The sequence below is a fragment of the Peromyscus leucopus genome, chromosome 5, assembly GCF_004664715.2.
Source record: "Peromyscus leucopus breed LL Stock chromosome 5, UCI_PerLeu_2.1, whole genome shotgun sequence".
Classification (NCBI taxonomy): domain Eukaryota; kingdom Metazoa; phylum Chordata; class Mammalia; order Rodentia; family Cricetidae; genus Peromyscus; species Peromyscus leucopus.
In genome coordinates this window covers 114,792,718-114,807,391 of record NC_051067.1, presented here as the reverse complement: position 1 = coordinate 114,807,391, position 14,674 = coordinate 114,792,718, and the positions used below count along the sequence as shown (strand labels likewise).

The 14,674-nt window shown below is 40.2% G+C and overlaps 1 protein-coding gene across 1 annotated transcript in view; it reads right to left on the bottom strand.

Moving 5' to 3' along the window:
• Window positions 1-14,165, bottom strand: part of Cntnap4 (contactin associated protein family member 4) — a 282,335-nt gene extending 268,170 nt beyond the window's left edge. The window contains exon 1 of the mRNA XM_028892756.2: window positions 13,959-14,165. Within this exon, the coding sequence (XP_028748589.1) occupies window positions 13,959-14,049 (91 nt within the window). The 5' untranslated portion in view covers window positions 14,050-14,165. The remainder of the gene's footprint in view (window positions 1-13,958) is intronic.
• Window positions 14,166-14,674: the final 509 nt, after the last annotated feature.

Genomic DNA, 14,674 nt, shown 5'->3' with positions numbered 1-14,674 from the left:
GTTTTATAAGAAAATCATTATTTTAAAAATGAGCATGTGTGCAATTAAAAGAGGAAATTAAAAGTTAAGAACCCATCAATGCAGGCAAAACCTGCTCCAGGCAACAAGAAACATCATGTGTACATTTCATGCAAAATAAAATCAGGGAAGCTGCTGGCTCCTTCTTGACAAAGTCAGTGAGGAAAGGGAAAAGTAAAAAAAAGGGGGGGGGGGTCGGGGACCTTTGTTTTTTTAATTGTTGGTGTTGTTTGTTTTTCCCTATTCTCTGCATATGAGGGAAGTTTTCCAACCAAAGACCATAAAAAAGAACGGGGAATGTTGTCATGTGACTATCCTCGTGGCACTCAGGAGAAGCAGAGACAAAAGGACTGCTGTAAGTTGTAGGCCACCCTGGGCTGCATAGAAAGTACCAGGCCAGCCAGGGCTACATTGAGAAACGTTGTCTCAAAAATAAATAAATAAACAAGTAAACAAATAGGAAAAAAATATAAAAATGATTAAAAGAAAAGGGAAAGTAAATTTTCATAAAGAATAATTGAAATTGAGGTAGATAAAAAGCTGAAAATGTCCCCCTGGAAAGCTGGAGGTCCCTTGTGTACAACTTCCAACTTACAGACTGTCTTCAGGGGCTGTTACCAAGGTGGACAGACCCAGGATAGCTGTTCGGCAGTCAGTTTATGCTCAGTGTGTGTGTGTGTGTGTGTCTGTGTGTCTGTGTGTCTGTGTGTGTCTGTGTGTGTGTGTGTGTGTGTTGACCTGTCCTCTGAGAGTCTTAATCAAAATGATTTGAGCCAGTAGCCTCTCAAACTACAGTTGCTTTATTTTTTAGAAAAAGATAAAGAAAGAGGAGAAGAGAGAGAGAAAGAGAACAGTAGGTAAGCCCAGGGAAATACACCCAACATTACTGACAGCATGAAATAGACTCAGTCTAACAAAATTAAAATGTAATAGAGGAAAACAGAATGGCAAAATTGTAAAAGGCTAGCTTAAAGGGAGGAGGAGTCCACCAAATATAAATGGATTTCTTATTCATTTAAATAGAAGATATCCTTCTGATTTACCTATGACACTAATGTTTCAACTAGAAAATAGAATACAAGCTATGCATGGATTTTCTCCCACCTTTACTGGGAACTCTCTTCAGCCCAGGTACTATACTAGTGTGCTTACAAACATTACCAAAGCAATACCTTTACTCTTCAGAGATTTTACACTTTTGTAAATAAGCCTGTCTTCAATACCAGCTTTCCTGCTCAGACCAGGCCAGCACTCGAGTGAGAGGGGATTCCTGCCAGGAACTGATGACAGTTGAGACAGTTTGCTCAGGGAAGACCTCACAGAGGAAGGGGGTGAAATTGATTTTAAAGAGATTTGCAGGGCTGAGGCGATTACTCAGTGGTTAAGTTCTGGGCACATAAGCCTAGGGCCAAAGTTCATATACCCAGACACCCATGTAAATGCCAGGTGGGCACAGCAGCCCACCTCTAATCCAGCCTCAGAAGGTGGAGACATGGATTTCCAGAGCACCCTGGTTACTGAGACTAACCATACCAAAGATCTCTGCTGATTTAGAGATCCTACCTCAATGAATGTGGTACAAGAGCAATGGAGGATGAGTTCCAAAATCAGCCCCCAGGGGAACATAAACAGTGCAACCACACAAATGCAAAATATACACCTATACACATGCACCACACATACACATATTCACACACACACATACCCATACACACACATACATATTCACACATACATACCCATACACACACATGCATGCACACACACACACACACACACACACACACACACACACACACACAACTGTAAATACAGGAAAAAAAAAGTTTTCCAGAGTCCAGTAGGATGGCTCAGCTGGTAAAGGCACTTCCTGTGCAAGCCTGCCCACCTGAAATAACCATCCCCAGAACTCACATAAAATTAGGAGAAGAGAACCAACCCCACAAAATTGTCCTCTGACCTCCAAACTTATGCTGAGGTGTGTGTGTCCCCCCTCCCCAATAATAAAAAGTCAAATAACATTTAAGAAATTTTCCAGAAATGTTTGTGGGATGAGATTCTGGGGGAATTACCAACGTAAAGACAACAACAGAGTGTGGACTAAAAGAGGGAGGGCAGAGGACACGTGCTGACAGCAGGATTTGGGAGAGAAAGAGCAGTGAACACAGGCAAGAGCAGGAAGACAGGGGCTCCTGTGCAGCACATAGGCTACCGTGCTGGTAACTTTGGTCTGAACGTTGAAGCAACCTCCTCGCTGCAGTGGAAGTTTGCCATAAAGCAAGACTTGTTCTTCTGCAAAACTGAACGCTTTAACATGGATCAAATATGTGGACATGGTTTGTCGGGCTTACCTAACAGGCAGTAATGTGTAATATTTTTAAAATATTGCCTAATAAGGAATGGATGACGTAGGGATGCTTGGGCTGGGGCACGAGGAAGGAAGAGAGGACAGCTGCCACACCAGCCAGATCAGCCAAGTCAGTCCTGGCAACTGCTAAACATGACAGATGTCACGGCCAGATCGCCCTTACATCCAGGAAAATGAAAGAGGAACATGATCACAGGAGGCTCGATTCTGCTAACTCAGAGGAACAGAGAACTTCCTGGCATCGTCTCTGGAGAATATTCTGGTGATTAATGACACTACATACATTGTCTTCTCACTAATCTCCTTTAAGTTGCAATAATACACATCTACCTTAAAAAAAAAAAAAAGGCCATTCCACGGGCAAGCACATAAAGGCCTCCTCCCACCCTTCCCCCACCACCAAAAAAACAAATATGGTCATTTCACAAGGAGAACTAGTTTAAAAGAAAATGAATTTAATCTCAGTTTCACGTGTTAAACAGAGCAAATTATTATGGGTAAAATTTTATTTTTAGTACCTTAATGCTCTACACTCAATTTTTATGAGCCCACTTCTTTCCCCTCTCTTCAATAGATACTATATTTGGTAAGGAAGTAGTTTATGTTTTCTTGTTCCATTTTGTAATGAAGGATGCTGTGGGCTTAGAAAACCAAGTGTTACCTTCCATGTTTGCTCTTTCCTTTCCTTAAACTCTTTTTCTGATTATCTGGTGTTTGTTGTTGTTTTGGGGGGGGTGCTTTATTTTGGTGGTAGTGGTTTAAAGGAAAGACTATACATTTCATGATACTAGAGACATAGCAATCATGACATTTTAGACATGCGTCATGTTTTCTTAACAGGGTGGTAAAATAGTCTGCACACAAAAGCACAACAGTTCAAACAAGCCTGGAATCATACACGCTGTGCCACAAAAGCGCCTAATTGAGCAGCTTTATAACCTCGCACAGAATTCCCTCGCCACCAATTTAGACAGAATTGCTTTTATTTTAGCAATGTTCTTTTAATTAAGTCCTAAACATCTAAAACATGGCAAATGTAAATATGTATTATAAATCCTTAACTATGAAGATCAGTGAGCATCCATGCAGCTTTCTGCCTTGGAGATAGACTCTTTTTGTTTAAAATCAGCCCAAATTGAGAGATAAAACTGAATGATGTGGCAAGTGCTAAACTCTGTTTGTAATGTCCTACTCTGGGTACCAGCATCACTCCACTCCACTATCTTTGAGAGCTAAATTATGCTTTGATTTGCCCCGTGGCTGTAACGCCAGAAGCTCTCCTGCCGTTTTTTTTGTTTTGTTTTGTTTTGTTTTTTCACCCTCTATGTCATGGTGACAAAAACTAGAATTTAGGGGCTGATAGAAAGTTGAGTCAAATATTAGCAAAACCATACCACAGTCTACAAAATAATGGAGTTTGAAATTATAAAAGACAAATAGAGTTGTCTATGTTCGGAGTAAATTTAAACAGGATCTCCAAAGACGTTTTGTGAATGTTTTATTATGCTTTATTGTCTTTTGGCTTTTTAATATAATATCTTTATTTCTTCTCTGAGAATTTCATACATGTATACAAAGTGCTTCTTTGATCCTATCTACTCCAACTGCCCACTTCCAACTGATCCCAGACTCCCACCAGCACCTCATCCCAACTTTATGTTCTCTCTCTTTTTTTTCCGTTGAACTAGAGACCACATTTCCCAAGCTGACCTTGAACTCTGAACTTACGATATGGCCAAGGCTGATCTCAAACTTGCAGTCCTCCTGCCTCAGCCCCCAAGGGCACCACCATAGGCAGCTTATTTTGCTCAATTTTAATCCTACACAGTTTTTCCTTTGGCTGTTGGGGCTTGTTCTGGTTTATTTTCTGTTGCTGTGATACAACACTCTGACCAAAGACAACTTCGGGGAAGAAAGAATTTATTCGGCTTATACTTCCAGATCCCAGGCCATCACCTAGGGAAGTCAGGGCAGAAACTCAAACAAGAACTGGCAGGCAGTAACCATGGAGGAGCACTGTTTGCTGCCTTTCTCAGGCTCATATTTTCTTAATCAGCCCATGACTTTCCCATATAGAATGGTGCCACTCCTATACCAATCAATAATCAAGGCAATCCCTCATTATATGCCTATGGACCAACCTGATAGTGAAAACTACTCAATTAAAACTCTTTCCAGATGATTCTAGGCCGAGTCAAGTTGACGCTAACGCTAACCAGGACAGTGGTGATGGGTTTCTTTTCAATACAACAAGGAAATTGTACATGTTTATAGGGTAGCATATATTTTAATACATATACATATTGGACAGTGTTCACATCAGGGTAAAATATTTATCTCCATACACTGTTTTACAACCATATTAGAGATGGCTGTGGTATGGACAGCAAGTGAAACACAACTTTCTTCTGTGTCTTAACACAACTTAATTCAAAAAGTACTCCCATGGGTAATCAATGGGTATGTCCTGAAATCCCCGATCTTTAATCCCTTCCTAAATGCCTTCCAACACACACACACACACACACACACACACACACACACACACTTGATAATTTTATCTCAGTAACTCAAGTCCCTTAAAGACTGTTTTCAAATTAATGCCTTTCTATTTCCTTGTCTCCTGATGATCAACAGATTTTAAATGACAAGTCTTAAGGACCATATGCTTGTGTGTGTATTTATACATGTGTGTATATATATATATATGGGTATATATGTGGATATGCAATATTTCAAAGCAAAGCTATTAGCCTAGACATTTAATTTTCCCAAATTCTTCAAGACTCCCTCTATTGGTCTAGTAGGTATTGGTTTATACTAACAGGAAGATGGTAGGACCTCTGTCATGAACCAAGAGATTCAAATGTCTGCTCAATTCACCCAGGTACCTACCAAGCCCTGGTTCAGAACCAGTTCTTGAGAGTTCATCGGTATATTTGTTATTCAGAGAACATTCAAAATCAATCTCTGTAGGTTGAAACTGCTAAGTCAAGTAATAAAATAACAATTCATCTAGCAATTACACAATAAATGTACTTTAGGAAGACAGTGAATTTATATATTTACATTACTTCTAGACTAGTATCAACCTATGATCCCATTTTTAAGCACCATAATAGCCAGTGGGGGGGTGGTCATGGAAACAAATATGTGTTTTGTGATTTAGAAGCACATAATGTCTTATTACAGACAATTGCTAATGAGAGGAACTTACTTTTTAAAAAAAGTAATTAGAGCTATAGATACGATACATATTATACCATTTTTTCTTTTGTGATTTAAAACCCTTCTAGATAAATCCCATCACTATTAAATAATTATGCATTAAAAAATTTTATAGTTACTAATTTTGAACTACTTAAAATGTCAAATGTTTGCAGGCTTCACTCACTTTTCCAATTATTACATTGGAATGACTCATTAACTGTAACATAAACAGGCTCATTTTTACATCCTGTTATGAGATTTCCCCAATTTTATTGTCAAAGTACTGCTTTTCCATGAACCATGACAAAAAAAATTCCATTGGAAAGGGACAAAAAGCCTGGCATATACTCTCTTTCCAATCACCACATGGAGCTAAGACGGTAATGAGGAAGACACTTGACATGCACACATGCCATCATGTCTTGACCTGTAGTTTTAAATGTCATGTATGTGAATGCCTTTGCAAAAGATATTGCTATACAAACTCCACCTTTTGAAAGCTGACTGAGGACAAAAGCAGCTTTCTTGTATCGTAATAGCAGATTTGGGTCTTTACCAACACCATACCCTGGGAAAACTAGCCGGCATATTGGGGTACCCCAACTATAGATTAAAAACAAAAAGGCCAGCCATGAAAGTCACAGAGCTGTAAACATGCATGTGTAAAGACAGAAACATTTGATTGAAATCCAAGCTCAGACTACAGCCTTGGAGCTCACTGAAGAAATTTGAATGCTGAAATCTGACATCAAAGTTGCCTCCCCCTCCCCCAAATTGATATAACCCAATGACATTAAGCCTACCTGACATCATTCTCATTTATAAATGTACTGTAAGAGCTGGAGAGGTGGCTCAGAGGTTAAGAGTCCTTGATACTCTAGCAGAGGACATGGATGGATTCAGTTCTCAATACCCACATGGCAGCTCATGTCAGAGAATCTGGTATACTCTTCTAGCCTCTAAGGGATCCTGCACACATGTGGTGCATGTAAACTCACAGACACACAGACACAGACACAGACACAGACACACACACACACACACACACCAAGATTTTTTAAAATTTTACAAATGCTATCTATCATAACTTAGAATTACAAATAAGCTGTTACTTCTGAAGACATGTATTCCACTCATCGGTGAGTGTGTTTTCCTTAAAGAAAGGCTTCAGACAATCACAACAGGCTTTCCTAGAGCTCCCTTCTTTTTTTTTTCCTTCTTTTTTTTTTTAGCACTCTTTTTACATTTCTGTGGTGTCAGTGGGAAGTTCTAGAAGTCTAGGGTCGTAAGCATGCTAGTCAAGTGTTCTACCACAAAAATGCATCCTCTGCCCTTGGATTTTATCAAACTGGATCTCACTATCTAATTGGGTCTGTACTGAAATTCATGATCCTCCGGCCTCATCATTCCGTGTGCTGGAATTACAGGTGTGCCATCACATCGCACTGAGCATTTTTTTCTCTTTGAGATGAGCAAACTCCAACCAACTGCAGCATCTGATGCTCCAATTCAAGGTGTGTTCTGGAGCTCTGCTTGTTAAAGAGTATTCAAAAGATTTCTTCTAGAAGAGCCACTAACACAGTAGTGTTAGTCATCTGGGTAGTTAGGGCTCACTCTACCAACAACAACAGCAAAACACCTTCAACCTCAAGAACGTGGTGAATTCACAAAGCGACTCTTATCTGAAACACATATTCTGTGAGGATTAATCCTTCTCCATCATTCTAACAAGAAAACAGCAATAATTCTAGATACATATCAAGCAAGTCAGTGATGCCAAAATGTTTGAATCAATAAAAATAGAAAATAATAAGCCATAAGCAATGGGGGAAATCAGATCAAAGTATGCAAACTTTTATTATTTCAGCAAAAATAATAAGCTACGAATATGAATATGCATTCTTGGGATTTGTGTGGCCATGTTGTCTTATCTTCCTAGTGTTTGTATTCTGCAAACTTTCAGTCAGTACAAAGGAGAGAAAAAGATGTTTTTTAAAGGACACTGATTATGGGCCTGGTGGTGCATGTCTGTAATCTTAGCTCTTTGAGACAGAAGGATCCAGAGTTCAAAGTCAGCATGGACTACCTGAGACTCCCCGATGTAGCAGGAATCTTAAAAGTTCTTATTAATAAAGTCAAACCTGAGGCCAGTTATCGGGGTCAATGCTGGTAGATCAGAGAGACAGAACGAGCCACAGCTAACCTCACCTGGTCAACTTCTCAGCTGGTCTTGTTTCCTCAGACTGGAAGCTTCTGTGTCCTCATTCCAATGGCTCTCAGCTGAACTGTGCTGCTCAAAAGCCTGAAGCTTAACCAGCCACATGCTTAACCAGCCAAATGCCTCTAGTTTCTGGTCCTCACGCCTTATATATCTTTCTGCTTTCTACCACCACTCCCTGGGATTAAAGGCTGGCTTTCTGGGATTAAAGGTATGTGTCACCATGCTTGGCTATTTCCAATGTGGCCTTGAACTCACAGAGATCCAGAGGGATTTCTATCTCTGGAATGCTAGGATTAAAGGTGTGAGTGCCACCATTTTCTAGTCTTTGTATTTAGTGGCTGTCTGTTCTCTGACCCCAGATAAATTTATTAGAGTACACAATATTTTGGGGAACACAATACCACCACATTTCCTCTCTTTTTGTCTAAAATTAAAAAAGCTTATAACTAATACAAGAAAAACTATCTTCAATAAGTATATGCAATATACAGTCAAGATTACATTAACAATGTCTAGTCCATTAACATTTGACAGATTCAGATAAAAACTCCATTATATATATTAACAATGTCCAGTCCAGTAACATCTGATAAACTCAGACCAAAAAATTTTCATTACTTATCTTATTTAAAACAAGTAGTTCCTTTTTAAAAGTAGATTCCATAACTCCCCCTCAAACAAACAAACAGCATAAAGAGTGAAGGATTTCTTGGCTAATCTGGGGCTAACTGGCAATTTAAAGGTCAAATGATTCATTAGTTGACAACATTAAAGGTCCAGTATTGATTGATCTGAGATAAAAGAGATTTTCATTCTAAGCAGAAAAATGGGCATTTGTGAAGCCAGACTGATATTCTAATGCTAGACCACACTCAACACTTTGGACTGTCAAGGTCACTATCCCTAAGCATCTGTGTCCAATAGATAGTTGTGAGTCAGTTGCCTCAATTCTTACTAAGACCCATCCTAGGTCACATCTTAAGATGTTCTTAGACTCAAAAAAAAATGGCCCTTTGATGAGAAGTCAGAATCATCATTTAAAGCAGAACTGTTAAGACACTACTAAGAGCCAGGTGTGGTGGCTTACACCTTTAATCTAGCATTCAGGAGGCAGAAGCAGGTGAATCTCTGTGAGTTCCAGGCCATCCTGACCTACATGGTGAATTCTAGGCCATCCGGGGCTATATAATGACTTCCTGTCTCAAAAATACAAATAAACAAAACAAAACACAAAGTATGGTCTGCTCTTAGTGGCACATATCTGTAATATAAGAATTTGGGAGCAGAGTCTGGAGAGTCAGGAGTTGTGGGTCAGACATAGCAAGTTCACAGGAAACCTGGACTACACGAGACCCTGCCTCAAAAGAAAAAAAAGAATAAATTATAAAAAAAAATAAAATTTTAACCAATAGCCATTTCTAAATTACAATACAAATAGTATACCCTATCGCATTTTAACTTACTCTTTTAAGTGCTGTAAATAGTGTAATATAAATAAAATTAACCTAATGACCAGTTTCTGGAAATCAAAGGTAAATACAATTCCAAATGGACAAGATATTTACATACAAATTAATTACTCTGGCATGAGTAGGTGGAAAGCACTTGCTTAATTATTGTGAATTCTCAGTGGGTTGTGCTTAAATGAAAATCTATTTTTCAATTTGTTCTAGAAAGTTTGCCAATTTGAGCATTTTGGGGAAGCTGCTGAGTTACTTTCAAAGCAAGAACACTCTTCAAACAAGAATGTTTCCCTCACATAATCAATTTGATTCCAAATCTTTTCTGATTTGTATAGAATAGAATATTCTATGCTCATGAAAATGTGAAGTAACAGCAGAATTTTCATCCCAAGTCTGAGGTGAAATTGCTCACAGACTTTATCAAGCACTGCATAGTAATGCAATTACTTGAGATTAAAAATGCCCACTTCGAAACCAAAACACTGTGAAACTTTACTAACAAATGCAGAGATTGCATAGTCTTGGAAATGAGGTTTCTCAGCAATAGTCACTCAGGAGAAACATAAAGAAAATAGGGAAGTGAAGGATTCCCCTGTTATACTTACCAGTAGTATGAGCAGCTCCTTCAGTATTTGCATGATTAATGAATGATGTAAGACCTTTTTATCAATTAATATAAATATGAACTCAAATTTCACATTGCCATTTTGTCCCACAAAGAATTCTCTTTTCTTTTTTCTTTCTTTTTTTTTTTTTCAGGTAAAGATGCAAACCCCACTGTTAGTTCATAGGCCATACAAAGACATGCATGAGGCCAGATTTGACTCATAGTCCAGACTCTGCCAACCTCTGAGCTAAATATTACAACCTCTTTCCAATGACCTTACACAATTCCATTGATCTATTTTCAAGGAAAAAAGAAAAAGGTCCATTGACATACAGACTGACTCTAATTGTTTCTATGTGATATGAATTCCAAAACCAGTTTCAAAAGACAACAACAGTATTTACTACTTTAATTAAGCCCTAAGTGTCATACAGAAGTCATGTTTGGTCTCCATGTTGGCTTATAAGCTAAGTTAACCATGCACAAAAAGATCATAAATGATTCAGAGGTGATGCAATAAATGGACAAATGTAAATGATCCTAGGAGAGTGAGTCCAAGAATCCACTGATGGTCACTTCCAAGGGCCAGCCATTCACACAATGTGTCATGAATCGTATCTATCAGAACTTTGTTATCACACTCTAGATATTTCATTCTTTTATTACAGATGCACATCTAGGGGAGGGAAGAGAACAAGAGGAAGTTTTTAGAAAGAACTACAAAACTGAATTTTAATAATGAGGATCTGTCGAATTGGATCTGGGTTGGACCTGGTAAGAATGATCATCTACTCAGGCAGTTACCTTTCTTTGGTATTGATTTTATCATATTCTTTCGTACTTCCTTCAGGGTAGATATCAGACATAGATCCCTGATTTCAATTAAAGGGAAAAAAAAAGAACATGGACAGAAGCTAACTTCTAATTAAGTCATTAGTGAGCTATTTGGTGGGTGTTAATGATTCTCAGAGTGGGGCTCAGTGTATCCTTCATCATGTGAGCTATAAGAATGAAACCAAAATCAAAACCCCTCCCAGCCTTACTAGTTACATCCCATCCTTCTTATATAGTGCCTTAACCCCAAAAACTATCATATTCAGAAATTGTGCATTCTTAAGTATAAGTGTAAAATAAATAACTTCCCTGTTATAGTACATCTTTCTTAGAAGGAAGTGAAGAAGCCAAAGAGAACCAGGAGAGCAAGCTCATGTGCAAGGATGCCTGTCGCCGTGTTTGCATGCAAAGGATGGCTCAGTGTAGTAGCAAACTTATCTTGACCTGGACCAAAAGTAAAACCTGGGTGCTGGTTCACAGCTTGGAAATGTCATATGGGGCCCCAGAAGCAAAAAATGCAACTCACAGGTACTGACCAGAGTCACAGAGTCACTGACTACAGGCACATGGGTTAGTAATCTGTACTTACACATAGGGATGTTTGTGTGTGTGTGTGTGTGTGTGTGTGTGTGTGTGTGTGTGCGCACACACACATATAAGAAAGAGAGAGGAGAGAGAGGTAGGGGCAATTGTGTTTGCATGGAATCTTTCTAATGCAAATTTCCCAGTTGATTAATTAGATCAATTAATATTCAAATTAGAGTTCAGCTAATCCCAGGTTTACAGAGTCCCCTAGGCAAATGTTCTTCTTATTGTTACCCAAAGGCTGACTCAGTGGATGACAGATTTCTCTCCTTGTGAGTCAGTTGTAACTAAGAAGAAAGGTGTTAGCATTCACCCAAGAGACCGGCCTTTAATTTTCTTTTGCTTATATTCAGTTCCCCCTGACTTTACTAGGGGGATTTAAGATTGATTCACCTCTTGTTAATATACAATCTGGTTCAGAAGAGTTATTGGAGGCCTCATAAGACTCTGAGATGCTTGTGCTAGTTAGTCGCCTGTCTTTAGCTCACTTGCACCCTTGTTCCTAAACACATAATACATACTCCAAAAATGGCCTTTCCATCCTCACCCAGCAACAAGTGAACCCTGACACCTCCAAAATGTAAAAACTAAGGACTAATATAAAAATTAGGAAATGAAATCTTTTGAATCTACATTTGCAAATCACATTGTCAAAATACAATATGAAATTACTAAAAGTCACCTTAATTATCTGAAGCCACTGAATTATGAATTTGGGCACTTGAAGAGAAGAAAACTCTTAAGCATGTCTGCTAACCAAGAATTCCAACTTTAATATTTAAGCATTCCTGATAATTTCAATTCCAGGCTCGCTGAGTTTATCCAATGCCTTTGTAGAGAACTCAAACCCCAATGGATCCAGATCCAACATTGAAACTGCACCAGTGAGAGGCCCAGTCAGAGCCAAGCAGACAAGTACCCTGGCCCCTCCTCAAACCTCAGCTGCTCACTTTTCCTTGGCTAAGAAGATATACTATGGAAGAAAACCCTTTAATACAGATCTTCTGGCTACACTTTACATTGGGTTTCAAGTAAGCAGACAAACATCAACCACTCACAACCCAATTATTCATATTAATATACTGCAAACTGAACCACAGGCAGTGAATGCATTGGAAAGACAAACTGCAGTAGGCCAGGGTGAAGCTCTGCCCAGCTCATGGGAATGGAGCCTGTGATGTGCTTCACATCGCAACAGTGACCTCTAGTGATCCCTCTTTACGGAACTCGTGCAGCTTCAGGAGGAATCACACCTTTGCCACAGAACTTCATTTGCCTGGGGTCTGGTCACTTGTGGTCCCTGTTTGTTTGTTTGTTTGCTAACCTGCTAGTCAAAGGTTATCACCACAGGACCACTAAGATTTTGACTGGGTGGAACAATGCACATTATATTGATTTAAAGAGCTTCCCACACATCCCGTTTAAAATTGAATGGGAAACACAGTGCAGCTCCAGGAGTGAGGTTCTCTCCTTTGCAGAGTGGCAGATAAAATGTGACATTAAATGAGCTCCTGCAAATGGAAGCACAAAATCACAATGGTGGCTGGCCGCGTAGCCTGGATGGACTAGAGCTCGTGAAAGTGAGTTCCCAGTGTTTTGCATGAGGACACTCCAGTGAAGTCAAAGGAGGTTTCTACAGCAGAGAGCTGCCAGTTTCTTGTCTCCCAAACCTCAACCTGGCAATACAGCAGTGGCCTCCGTTCCTGCACGGGCCTTGTAACCCTTTCTTGTAATATAAAGCAGATAAGGCTTGCCTTTAAAATCAGAGAAAGAAAGAAAAAAAGTTGTGTTTGCTGAGCTGTTTATCATGCACGGCAAAAGGGAAAACACTTCCATTTAGAGAATTTAAGCCAAATATAAACTTTCAAAACTTTTCCTATCTCCAATGGCAAGCTGGTGAAAGAGTTGGCCAATGTATTTGGGGTGGTATGTAAATTAAGCAACGAGGCGGTAACGAATGTTCCTTGAATCAATGAACTCAGCACCAAGACAATCAATCACAAACACATGAAGTTGAAAATTCAACCACTAGAGAACACTACTTAAGAGGGGAGAAAAATCACCTTCACATTTTCCTTTAAACCAGATGTAGGGCTGGGTGCCCATCCAGGAGTGCTCTTCTCCGTGAGAACAGGGCTCTTCAGTGCTGAGCTCTCAGCCTCCACCAATTCTGCCTGCCCGTGAAGTCTGCAGTATGTTTCAGTTATTAGCCTGCATCATTTTAGAGATGCAGCCAGCTACTGCTAAATCGCAAACTTCAGAAATCTCAGCTAATGCAGCAGAATATCAAGTCTGCTGGTTGTTTTCCTGCTCACCAAATAATCCCAACGAAATTCAAAAACCTAAAGAAAGGTGCCCGGGCTAGTCCCTGATGAAGATGTTAATTTAATGTTTTACTAGAAGTTGACTATTCTCAATGAATATTCAAGGAGAGTGAGATTCTGCTAGTAAAAAAAAAAAATAGTCCAGATAACATTTTGCATATTTTGACCAGACCAAGAGGAACCTGGTCCTATTTGCACAATTCTCCTGTGGTGCTTCGCCTAGCCCCCTGCAGCGATTCCAGTTGAAAAGATTGATCATGAAAACAACAGAATCAAAGTTTTGTGCGTAGCCCCCCTGCAAGTTTTAAATCATTTGCTGTGTACTTACATGAATTTCCGGCTTCCACTCTGTGCCAGTTTTGAGTAGACAACAGAAGTAACGTCTTGAGGACAGCTCCAGTGACAGATCCCATATTCATAATTTTTTGAGCTCCCCAAAAGATCTCGAGTGGCTCGGGGCGCTGAAGACAGGTTCTCCTCGGTCCTTCACCAGCACTGACTGAGTCTTCAGTATCTCTAGCTCTCTGGCTCTCTCTTTCCCCCTCCCTCCCTCCCTCCCTCCCTCCCTCCTTCCTCTCACGCGCTGCTGCTCTCTCCTCCTTCCCCCTCCTTCTCTCTCTCTCTCTCTCTCTCTCTCTCTCTCTCTCTCTCTCTCTCTCTCTCTCTCTCTCTCTCTCTCTCTCTCTCTCTCTCTCTCTCTCTCTCTCTCCTTCTCTTCGCCACCCCCCCAAGCGCTGGTTCCTCACTGAAAAGTCACCAGCATCTGTCCTGACAAGCTTACACACTGCCGCCGCCGAGGCCACGCCCACTCCTCGCAGCGGTCCTAGAAATTGTCCTCAGCATCCTCCCTCCTCCCTCCTCCCAAAAGCACAGCAGCAGCTAGCAGCTTTCTGAGCTCCGCAGCGGCTGCAGGTGATGGAAGCTGGACTGGAGGTGCTGCCCGCTGCTCCCGGCCTCTTCGGGGCTCCCTCCCCTCCTCTCTATTCTCAATAAGCCTTAACCCGTTTTGTGCCCTGCCAGCCTTGTGGGTGGGGGAAGAGGCCA